We start from the raw sequence: 11,486 nt of genomic DNA on the forward strand, positions 1-11,486 counted from the left end.
GGAGGTATGTGATGACAGGTGTTTGTGGGAAATACCTGTGAACTGAAACCAAGGCAGCTGCTTTGGAGGGAATGGGCAGCTGGCCTCCCAGAAGTAGGGCCCTGCTGCTGGTCCTGTTCTGGAATGAGCCCAAGGCCAGAGCAGGCACCCAATATCCACTTCCCTCTTCCCACCCTGGACCTCCTCTATACCCTTCCCGGGATTATAAGTGGCTTAAAGGCAGTACAGGTTGTAAGGGCCTTAGCATCCTTGCCTCTCATAGTTGCTTGGCCATCTGGCTAGAAGGTGGTCCTGCTGACACTAGGACTCATCTATAAGAGGGGGACAGCATGGGGACAAAGGATGTGCACCTAGTTTCAGACCCAGCTCTACCACTTTTACAGGATATACAATGTCTAAATTTGTCTCAGCCTTAGTTCCCTCATCTAGGAAATGGGACAGTTCCAAGGTATGTAAAGTACCTTCCCCTCCTCCCTTTCCTGTTTCCTTACTCTCCTTTCCAACTCCTTTCCCTTCTCCCTCCTTCTCCCCACTCCCTTGCAACATCTCCTCCCTCCTGTCTCTTCTTCTTTTTTTTTTTTTTTGCGGGTACGCGGGCCTCTCACTGCTGTGGCCTCTCCCGTTGCGGAGCACAGGCTCCGGACGCGCAGGCTCAGCGGCCATGGCTCACGGGCCCAGCCGCTCCGCGGCATGTGGGATCTTCCTGGACCGGGGCACGAACCCGTGTCCCCTGCATCGGCAGGTGGGCTCTCAACCACTGGGCCACCAGGGAAGTGCATCTTCTTGTCTCACCTCTTTCCTTATCCCCGTTCTCCTCCCCCCTCTCCCCCTCTTCTTCTCCCCCTCCTCCCTATATTCCCCTTCCTCTTGTTCATTCCTTTCTCTCCTCTCCCCCCACCCCACATAAGCGATCCCTACTCATGTATCAAATTGGTAATTATCATCAATTAGAGATTCATCTGGGCCAGTGGTTCTCAAAGTTTTCCATCTTAGGATCCCTCTAGACTCTTAAAAATTATTGAGGACCCCGAAGAGCTTTTTGTTTATATGGATTATATCTATCAGTATTTATCATATTAGAAATTCAAACTGAGAAAAATCATAAAACACAAGAATACAGAAGCACATATTCCAGTGATGATGCCTTCACCACACATCAGTAGCCTCTGGAAAACTCCTGAGAAAGTGAGTGTTTTAAAAGCCACACATATTATTATGTAATATATATTATTATGAAAATAGTTTTGACCTTGGAGGATCCCCTGGAAGGACTCCCAGGGTCAGATCAACTTTGAAAGCAGCTTATCTGGGCTAATGAGCCCTTTTCCAGCCCCTCCCTGTGAGACCTCCCTGGGGCCATTCAGGCCCTTGTAGGGGTTTGGAAGTGGAGGAGGAAGGTAATTGAGAGAGGGGGGCTCAAGCGGAGGCTCTGGGGCAACCATATGTGGCAGAGGAGGGGCCCTGCGGGCACAGAGGGGCAGTGGGAAAGGCAAGAGACCAATGGGGGCTGTGAATCACTGAAAATCTCTAGATATTTTCAGTATTTTAAAAACAAAAACAAAACCAGAAACCATATAAGTAAGGCTCACCAAAAATGTCACATCTTGGTTTTTTGGTTAAAAGTGGGACAAGCGAGCCTGGTAACCCTGGTCAACTCATACTAATAATACAAGCTCCTCTGTAAAGAGCTTTTACTATGTGCCAGGTACTATGCTAAGGCCTTTGCACATACCAACTCATGTAATCCTTGTAACAGCCTATTATGCAGTTTATTGCCTCCATTTCATAGGTGGGGAAATTGAAGTTGGGAGGGCTGAATAACTTGCTCATGGTCGCCCAGCTTCTGAGTGGCAGAGGGGGGATTGTAACCAAATCTGACTACATACTGCATAGGAAATTCTGTGTGGAGGTTAATTTATTCATTTGTTGTTTGATTGCACTGATAACTATTCGAGTTAACCAATGGCAGGGCCAGAGGATCTACCACTAACCCCCAAGCTACTCCAAATCTAAGAAAAAACTGTGTGCTTGCTGCTAAAATATAATGTCCAAAAAGATAAAATCATGACTCCCCTGAAAATAAAACATGAACATATATCAAAATGTTTATTTAACTGAATAATTAGTTAATAAGGGAATTCATAAGATGTCACAACCAGCTCAGCTTGACGTACAGAGATTTATATTCCCTTCGGGCAAAATTCATTTGGCTCACCATAGAGGAATCGCTGGCACTCGCAGATCAGGCACTCAGTAGTGGCATTAGCCAGCTCAGCCTTTGTAAGGGGAGTTCTGTTGTTGCCACATCCTCGCTCCCTGCTGCATGGCCTCTTCATTCACGGTCCCATGGAGCAAGCACTGTGGCAGCTGTGTAAAGAAGCTCTGCGACCTCCACAGAGCACAGGAGTTTGTCTACCTGATTATTAAGAGTCTTCTCTGCAGTGGCTGCCCTTTGGAGGCGTTGACATGGGAGACGAGTATCTTCATTCTGCCTCTTCAGAGGGGTCCAGCCACATATCTCTGTCCAAGATTTCCTTGTCACCAATCTTCAAGGCCCTGACCATCCAGCCAAACCATCAGCAACTGCCCATGAATCAATGTAGATCTGTACTCTGGCCATCTCTCCCCCCAGACATAGTGTACAGTCATATATCCTGTTTGAATTTCTGCCCACTGGGAGGATTTTCCTTCACCATTGTCTTCACAGTCCCCCATGAGTGGGGCTATAATGCTCCAGCTGTCCACTTTCATGTAATACCAGCATATCATACAGACCCATCTATAATCCAGGCTTGAGTTTTCTCCCTCAGTCAGCTGGTCATAAGCAATCCCCTGAAGGTCATAGGCACGGAACAAGAGAAGAGGCAAACAACAGGAGCTGTGTTGCAGGGGTCTGAGCCGCCTACTCACAATTTACTTGTACATCATGGACCCGCCTGAGTTCAGTCTCTCATATACCATTTCCACTTGATGAAAGGTTGCTGCTGTGCACACCCAACCTTAAAACAAGGCATGTCAGACAACGTCCATATTATGAGGAGAACTCAAGCTGCATGGTCACCTCATTCAGCCTCTATGAAGACCTAGTAGCAAGCCAGAACCTGCTTCTCAGAAGGATAGTCATCTGCAGAAGAGGACGTAGATTTGCTTCACAATCCTAGAGGTCTGCACCGTAACTGTATCGGTGCTTGCCAGAGGCTCCATACAGCTTCTCTGTTTGACACTTCAAGTATCATTGGACTCGCTGGATCATAAAACCCAAGTGATAGAGTAGCTTGTACTGTAGCCTAGACAGCTGTAGAGCCTTCTCTTGTTCTGCTTCCCAATCCACCCGCCTGTAGATGGGTTGAGGTTGCGTATGTTGCCTCCAAAGTGACCTACCAAGGGTTGTGCCTCTTGCTTTTTGTCGGTAATACAAGCTGCAGCAATTCATCTTCCACCCTGACGGGGATATTTCAAAATGCTCCAGACCAATGGACCCTCACAAATTTCACTGCTGGTACAATTCTATGTCAGTCTGTGTCCAGTCAGGAGAAAGAAGCCATAGAGTAACATGAACAGAGAAAGATTAGTATAAGAAGTATTAGAAGAAGTAACGGATTGGCCAGTAAAAAGTGGAGAATTCTAAGCAATATAGGGATGGTAGCTTTAAGAAGCAGCCAAAAGCTGGGTACTCCCGCAACCTCTATTTTGGTGATAATTTAACTGTACTGTGATTGCCTGTTTCTTTGTCCCATCGCTAGACTCTAGGGTCCTTGAGAGCAGGAACCACATGCCTTGTTCTCCATTATATCTCCAGTGCTAAGGGGGAGACCTACCACCCCAAAGACTAGGAGTAAATGAGTGAATGAATGAGTGAATGCAGCCAATATTGGCACTCTAGCAACCTGCAGGAGAATCATCCTGTTTCCTGCTACATATCCCAGACCCAAAGAAAGGTACCTCCCACACACACCTGGATGCTTCAGTCCAATCTGAGAAGATGCTGATAATCCTTTCAAGGGAGCCGCCAGTGGAGGGCTGTGTGTAGCCTTTGTCAACCTTTCCTAAAAGGGAGGCAAAAGTCTAGCTCAGCTTCCCAGACTGTCCCCACTGGGTTCTTAGTCCCCAAGCCGAGAGCTAAACAATAACCCCAGAAGAGTCTCACTGTGCCCCTGATTGCTATGTGAACACATGCACACAGCTGGGCCTCGCCTATTGGGGCTGGAACAGGTGTAGATGGGATTCCCATCAAAGGCTCCTCTCCGGACCTGGGAAAGCAACTGCCCGGGGCGGACCGGGCCGAGCCGAGCCAAAGCGGAGCGGGGAGGGGCGGGGCGGGGCGGGGCGCGGGCGAGCCTATAAAACAGGCCGGGTCAGGCCCCGGCAGAGGTGGAGTCATGGGGGACGCGTTCAGGCGGCGCACAGCTAGGCTGCTGACGGACTACCTGGAGTACTGCGCCAGCGAGCGCGGCACCCCCGTGCGGGCGCCGTCCACGCCCGAGGCCGCCGTGCTGCGCCCGTGGCCGCCTGGAAACAGAAGACCAACCTGCACTTCTTGTCGCAGTACCGCGGCTTCCGCGGGAACCGCGTCGAGCTGGTGGCCTGGATGGCGCAGGAGCTAGTCGCCAACAACCGTGGCGGCCCCAGCTGGGGCCGCGTGGCAGCGCTCGTGACCTTCGCGGGGACGCTGCTGGAGAGGCCGCCGCGGGGGGCCCTTAGGCGGAAGAAGACGGAGAATGAAGACGTTAGCAGAGACTGCCGGTTCCTGGTGGCCTTGCTGTGTGCTCAGCTCTCCGGACGGCACCGCGCCTGACTGATGGCGAACGGCGGCTGGGTGAGCGCGGCGGGCGTGGGGACCCGGGGCGGGTGGGCAGCCCGGGACGCGCCCACGCGGCCGGCGCCCGGAGGGACCCTGCGGCACCAGCCCCGTGGGGCGTTCGTTTCAGCAGGCCTGGGACATTCGTGGTGAAGTCCGGCTTTCTCCTCTACTGGCGGAGTCAGTCACCAAAACAGGCCTAGCTAGACGGCTCTCATACTAACCCATTCTGAAACAGCAGCGCACGACTTGGGTTTGCACACTTCGGCCTTGTCCTTGACCGCCCTCGGGGTTTTAGGGTGAGCTCATGTTAGGTCTGGATGCTTTGCTTAGGTAGAAATTCCCAAAGTGGCGAAGTCAGCAACGGCGTGGCCTGGGCCAGGTGGGTTCTTTCTCCAACACTTATTAGATGCACCTTTCTCCATAGACCCCCACGGCTCTGCAAGTCAGAGCACACCAGCCTAAAACGTTAGAATGAAAAGGCAGACCCTTGTCCAGCCCCCCCATCCCTCAGGAAGAGCTGAGGCAGAGGTCTCTGGGGGGTGGGGGGGCGGTGGTTGCGCGGGCACCCCGTGGTGCTGACAACTTGAGGTTCCTTAACTGCCAATTCACTGCACCCAGCCCTCAATGGGGAGATAGCCAGGCGCCCTGGCGCGCAGCTGTAAGCCATTGATCTCTGTGGTCTAGGCTAGAGCGGGAGGCCCTTGCACTGCGGCTTCTAAACTGAGCTCATGATCAGTGAGAGTCTGGCCAGCCTTCAGTAAGAGGGGAGAATGCCTCCTGGGTTCTGAGCGAGACCCCTGCTTCTTTCTTCTCCTCCTTACTGGGGTTGAATCAGCAACCGTGGTGACCCAGGTTATAGAAGAAACACAGCCAAACTATTAAAACCAACAATTAAAAAAAATCTAAGAATCTAGGGAAGACACTGCAGGAAACTTAGCCTCCTGTTTTGCAATTTCCTGGTAGACCTGTATTGATGAATTGGGTTCCATTTGTGGAGGAGAGGTAGTATTTGAATCAACCTTGACCTTGCATGAACAGTTTGAGGTGTTAGCATTAATTCCATTCTTTTGGGATGGGAAGGGATCGGGAGGCGGGGTCTTCAACTATTCAGACCTGTGAACTCTCAGAACGCCACCTGAGCCGTTTTTTCTTAACAAGGCATTTGGCCCCCAAGGGCACTCCGCAATAAAGATGAAATTGATAGGGGCGCATTGTTTTTGTTCTCATCTTTTGGCTAATCACCATTGAGTAAGGAACAATCTTTTAACATCAAGAAGCAGAAATTCCACAAATGAGTAAACTAGACATGCCCACACCTCTCTCAGCTGCAGTTAAAATGCCACAGGCTGGCTTTCATGTCCCGCCCCCCCCCCCCCGGCCATTTTTCTGACTGGAACTGCTTGCTTTATTGTCTCAGGGGATACCTTTCAATTTAGCGATTTGTCAGTTTCCCAAAATGGCATCAGTTCCTTGCTCAGGAAAGAACATGATATAGTATTCTACCTTCCTCTCGGCTTTTGAAAGAAGAGATTGAAAAGATGAGTATTCTTGCTCTAACTGACAAAGTTGTGTCCCCTACGACCTTCTATCCCCTATGTTAGCCTACTTCTTACAAATACTAACTCGAAGCTTCTTAATTACAAGTTACCTATTACTCAGGATTTCTTTTTTTCTTTTTTTTTTTTTTTTTGCGGTACGCGGGCCTCTCACTGTTGTGGCCTCTCCCGTTGCGGAGCACAGGCTCCGGACGCGCCGCCTCAGCGGCCATGGCTCACGGGCCCAGCCGCTCCGCGGCATGTGGGATCTTCCGGACCGGGGCACGAACCCGTGTCTCCTGCATCGGCAGGCGGACTCTCAACCACTGGGCCACCAGGGAAGCCCTAGGATTTCCTTTTTTTACATTTTAAATTCAGGAGTTGTCTTAGTGTTTAATTTAGAACCCCTGGTGCATTTTATTGAGTACAGGTTTTGAGTGTTATGAAGCAATCTAGTTCTCTTCTCCCTCCCCTTATGGGATGGATTTTGTCTCTCCTTCCAACGCTCATTGCCGCCATCTTGGGAAAGACAGCTGGTCTGGGTTTTTCTCTCATACTCTACAGCAATGATCTTAATCTACTTCTGGTCAAAATTATCGTGAGATCTAAAATTCTTAACTCATTTCTACCTGCCGAACTGTGACCAGCCAAGCAAATTTGAGATGTGAAAGAACAAACCAGAGTAAACCACCTCCTGAGATATTTTTACCTGCATTCATATGAGTCCTACAGTGATTCAGCCAGCATTTTAACTCCTGACAAGTACTGAGAGATATTAGGACAAAGGCACAAATGGCTCTTCTTTAAATGGGAGACACGGGTCTAAAGGCTTATTGCTCCAAAGAATTACAGAAGAAACTGCTTTCCATTAAATAGGAAATACGGGGCTATTTGCTACCTTTGGATAAGAGTGGATATGTATCTCTCATTTATCCATGATTTCATGTGCTACTGCTGACTAATTTATCAAGGCACTGTGTCAGGGGTGTAAAATGATACTACAAGTCTTCCCAATCACAGTTTAGTTTAACAAAGAATGTAATAGTAAATACTTTTTTAAGGAATTCTTTCTAAATCCTTTAAAGTATAATTTCTGGGACTTCTAGGTTTTTAGAGTTAATATATTGAAATTTTATTTTTCTGACTTCAATAAATTATTAAATCTTTAAAGTTTTAATTTATGCATCTTTAAAAAAAAACAGTTGGGGGCTTCCCTGGTGGCGCAGTGATTGAGAGTCCGCCTGCCAATGCAGGGGACACGGGTTCACGCCCCGGTCCGGGAAGATCCCACATGCCGCGGAGCGGCTGGGCCCGTGAGCCATGGCCGCTGAGCCTGCGCTTCCGGAGGCTGCGCGTCCGGAGCCTGTGCTCCGCAACGGGAGAGGCCACAACAGTGAGAGGCCCGAGTACCGCAAAAAAACAAACAAAAAAATTTGGTTCGGCTTGGGATTCAATAAGCCTTTATTCTTAGGAGTAACTTAATTGATGACAATTTCCTTTTTATTGTCTCTTTAAATACAACACATACAATTATTTTAAACATTTAATCAATACACAGGCACATAACAAGTCCTTCTCTTTCACCTTCCATTCTGTAGTCAACCCATCGCTTGAAGTAGATGGAGAAAGAAAACTTTGCCCTGTACCTGAGCCCTATGAATTTCAAAGACAAAAAATAGCTTAACAGGAGAGAAACATACAAATCTTATTTGATGTTAATGTTTTTTACAGGGACTTCATAGAAAAGAAGTGAAAACTCAAAGAAGCAGTAAAACTTGGGGTTTACATACCATTTTAACAAAGGGTGATAAATTGTGGAGATATGACTAAACAAAGAAAAGGGGTTTGGGCTTCCACGGGTGGTATATTGTGGGACAGTGACTAGGACTATATGGGGGAAACTAATGGAAGATGAGGATTATTTTAGTAAAATTAATGTAGATTCATCTTGGCATTAACTCCCATCACCAGTGATAAGAGTGTTCTCCCCTTCCTGGTACAAGAAGGCACCTTTCTCACAGGAAATTTATGCCCTGCTTTTAGGCAGCAGGGGGTCAGAGAGCCCTTCCTATATATATTATTTCTCAGTTGCCTTCAGCTAAAATAATCAGTATGCCAAAGTGGCATATTTGGGGGTAACATGTTCTGATCCCCTTCAGTGGTTAACAGTGAACACAGTTATTCTAGTGCCCGCTGGAATCTGCATTCGTCTGTCCTTCGGAGCCCACACAGACCCAACCAAGCTTGCTAGCAGCCAGGGGCAAAGCACCCGTGAGGACAAGAAGCCAGCCCAGATCTGCTTCAGCAGCATCTTCATGGCCAAAGCTGTTGCCGATGCATTAGATCAAGACTTGGACCAAAAGGAATGGATAAAATGATTCAAGATGGAAGAGGTGATGTGACCATTACAAATGGTGCTACCATTCTGAAACAAACACAAGCATTACATCCAACAGCCAGAATGCCGCGAGAGCTAAGGCTCAAGAGAAAGAAGGAAATGACACCACATCAGTGGTCATCGTTGCTGGCTCTCTCTTTGATTCCTGTACCAGGTTTTTTTTCAGAAATGGATTCATCATTTCCAGATCACTTTAGAAGGATTTGGAAAGGGTACTGAAATCTTGACATGCCGTGACCTGTGGAAGCGAGTGACAGAGAAGTGTTGTTAAACAGTGCAGCCACTTCACTGAGCTCAGCAGTTGTCTCTCAGTATTCAAGTCTTTCTCTTACGTGAGTGTAAATGCAGGGAGGAAAGTGATTGATCCAGCCACAGCTACTGTTGTAGATCTCAGAATAGTTAAGGAACCTGCTAATGCCCTCCAGGGTGTAATGCTAAGTGAAATAAATCAGAAAGACAAATACTGTGTGATCTCTCTTACTGGTGGAATCTAAAAATAAAAACAAAAAAAGAAGCTCATAGATAGAGCAGGTTGGTGGTTTCCAGAGGTGGGGGTAGAGGGGTGAGAGAAATGGGTGGGTAAACTATTCTTGTTTTTTTGCTTGTTTTTAGTTTAAATAAACTGTCTTTTTTTTTTTTAAAGGAAACTTGGTGGGACAATTGATGATTTTGTGTTGGTGGAAGGGCTGGTTCTCACCCACAAGGTGACCAATTCTGACATATCCAAAGTTGAAAAGATTAAGATTGGGCTTAAAAACAGATCATGATAATCAAACAGTTGATTCTTAAGACATATGCTCTTAGTGATCTTGTATTAAATTTCCGGATCAAAATGAAGATTGTGGTAGTTAAGGACATTGAAAGAGAAAATATTGGAACCAAGCCAATTGCTCATACTGACCAACTTGACTGCTGACATGCTGGGTTTGGCTGAATGAGCTGAGGGGGTCAGTTTACATGGTTCTGGCACACTGCTCAAGATTACAGGCTGTATTATCCCAGGAAAAAGTTATAGCTGTTGTTCCTGGTTCTAACACATTGGTGATTGAAGAAGCCGGGCCCTCAGGTCATGATGCCCTATGTGTTATTCATTGTTTAGTAAAGCAGAGAGCTCTAATTGGAGCTCTCTGGAGGTAGTGCTCCAGAGATAGAGTGGGCCCTGTGGTTAACCGGATATTCATGAACATTGAGTGGTATGAAATCCTACTGCGTTCATGCCTTTGCAGATGTTACTACGGAGCTCATTCCATCTACACTAGCTGAAACTGCTGGACTGAATCCCATGTCTACAGTCACAGAACTAAGAAAACCGGCATGCCAAGGAGAAAAACTATAGGCATTAATGTCCAAAAGGATGGTATTTCCAACGTTTTGGAGGAACTGGTTATTCAGCCTTTGTTGGTTTCAGTCAGTGTACTGACTAGCAACTGAAACTGTGTGGCCCTGCAATAAACCTTTCTCTGCTCCAAACTCTGATGTTTCAGTTTGTTTTTCACTGTATGTGGGGCATATGAACTTGCATTTGGTAACAGTATGAAGTAGGACTCACTTCTTATAAAAGAAGAGTTGGGGTGGGTGTTTCAGCACTGTTTATAGATGGTCCATTTTTTCCCAGCTAATTTGAATGTTTAGTTTGTTGACTTATCTTTTTCTCTACTAATAGCACTGTGTCTCAATTACTATATGTTTATGACATGTTTAAACATCTGGTGTTATAGTCTAATTTACCCCACCATTCTTCTTTCTCAAAAAAAAAAAAAATCCTTGGCCATTTCTGTGAATTGTTTAAGTTGAATTCTGAAAACCAGTTTATAAAGAATCCATTAAGACATTGCTTTAGGATTTTGAATAGAATGGGATTGGATTATAAATCAATTTGGAAAAAAGTAGTAACTTTACAATATTGTGTCTTCCCTTCTTATTTAGGTCTCTTATGGTTTTCTTCATACAGGTCCTGTGTTTTTGCCAGGAGTATTCCAACTCTTTGAGTTCTTTTGCCACTGGGAATAGAATCTGGAGAGGATGTTTTGCCTTCCCAAAGGGAGCCTGCCTTGAAGAGAAGAGCTCACAGGACAGAGGTCAGAGATTGGGGGTGGGATGGAGCATGGAGAAAAAGTTTTGATGACATGACTGAAATCTCACAGTTTGGCTGAGCCTAAAGCTTGTTGGGGCTCAATAAATTTCCGTTTCTTCTTAAACTGATTTTTTTTTTTACTTTTATTTTATACTGGAGTATAGTTGATTAACAATGCTGTGTTAGTCTCAGGTGTACAGCAGAGTGATTGTTATATACATGTATCTACTCTTTTTCAAATTATTTTCCCATTTACATTGTTACATAATATTGAGCAGAGTTCCCTGTGCTATACAGTAGGTCCTTTTTGGGTATCTATTTTATATATAGCAGTGTATACATGTCAGTCCCAAACTCCCTGATGATCCCTCTCCACCCCCCACCCTTCCCCTCTGGTGACCATTTGCTCTGTAAGTCTGTGAGTCTGTTTCTGTTTTGTAAATAAGTTCATTTGTATCATTTGTAAAAGATTTTTTATATAAGTGATATCATATGATATTTGTCTTTCCCTGTCTGACTTATTTCACTTAGTACAATAATCTCCAGGTCCATCCATGTTGCTGCAAATGGCATTATTTCATTCTTGTTAATGGCTGAGTAATATTCCATTGTTTATATGTACCATATCTTCTTTATCCATTCTGTCAATGGACATTTGGGTTGTCTCCATGTCTTGGC

At 46.3% G+C, this 11,486-nt stretch overlaps 1 protein-coding gene and 1 pseudogene across 1 annotated transcript; both read left to right on the top strand.

The window, feature by feature from the left end:
- Positions 1-4,379: 4,379 nt before the first annotated feature.
- BCL2L10 (BCL2 like 10) lies at positions 4,380-10,838 on the top strand. The gene is given in 3 exon segments (XM_060003749.1): positions 4,380-4,497; positions 4,500-4,816; positions 10,686-10,838. Coding segments are annotated over 2 exon segments (414 nt in total). The 3' UTR covers positions 4,796-4,816; positions 10,686-10,838.
- Positions 4,799-10,271, top strand: LOC132418922 (T-complex protein 1 subunit delta-like; annotated as a pseudogene).
- Positions 10,839-11,486: the final 648 nt, after the last annotated feature.

This window comes from Delphinus delphis, chromosome 2 (genome assembly GCF_949987515.2).
Source record: "Delphinus delphis chromosome 2, mDelDel1.2, whole genome shotgun sequence".
Lineage (NCBI taxonomy): Eukaryota > Metazoa > Chordata > Mammalia > Artiodactyla > Delphinidae > Delphinus > Delphinus delphis.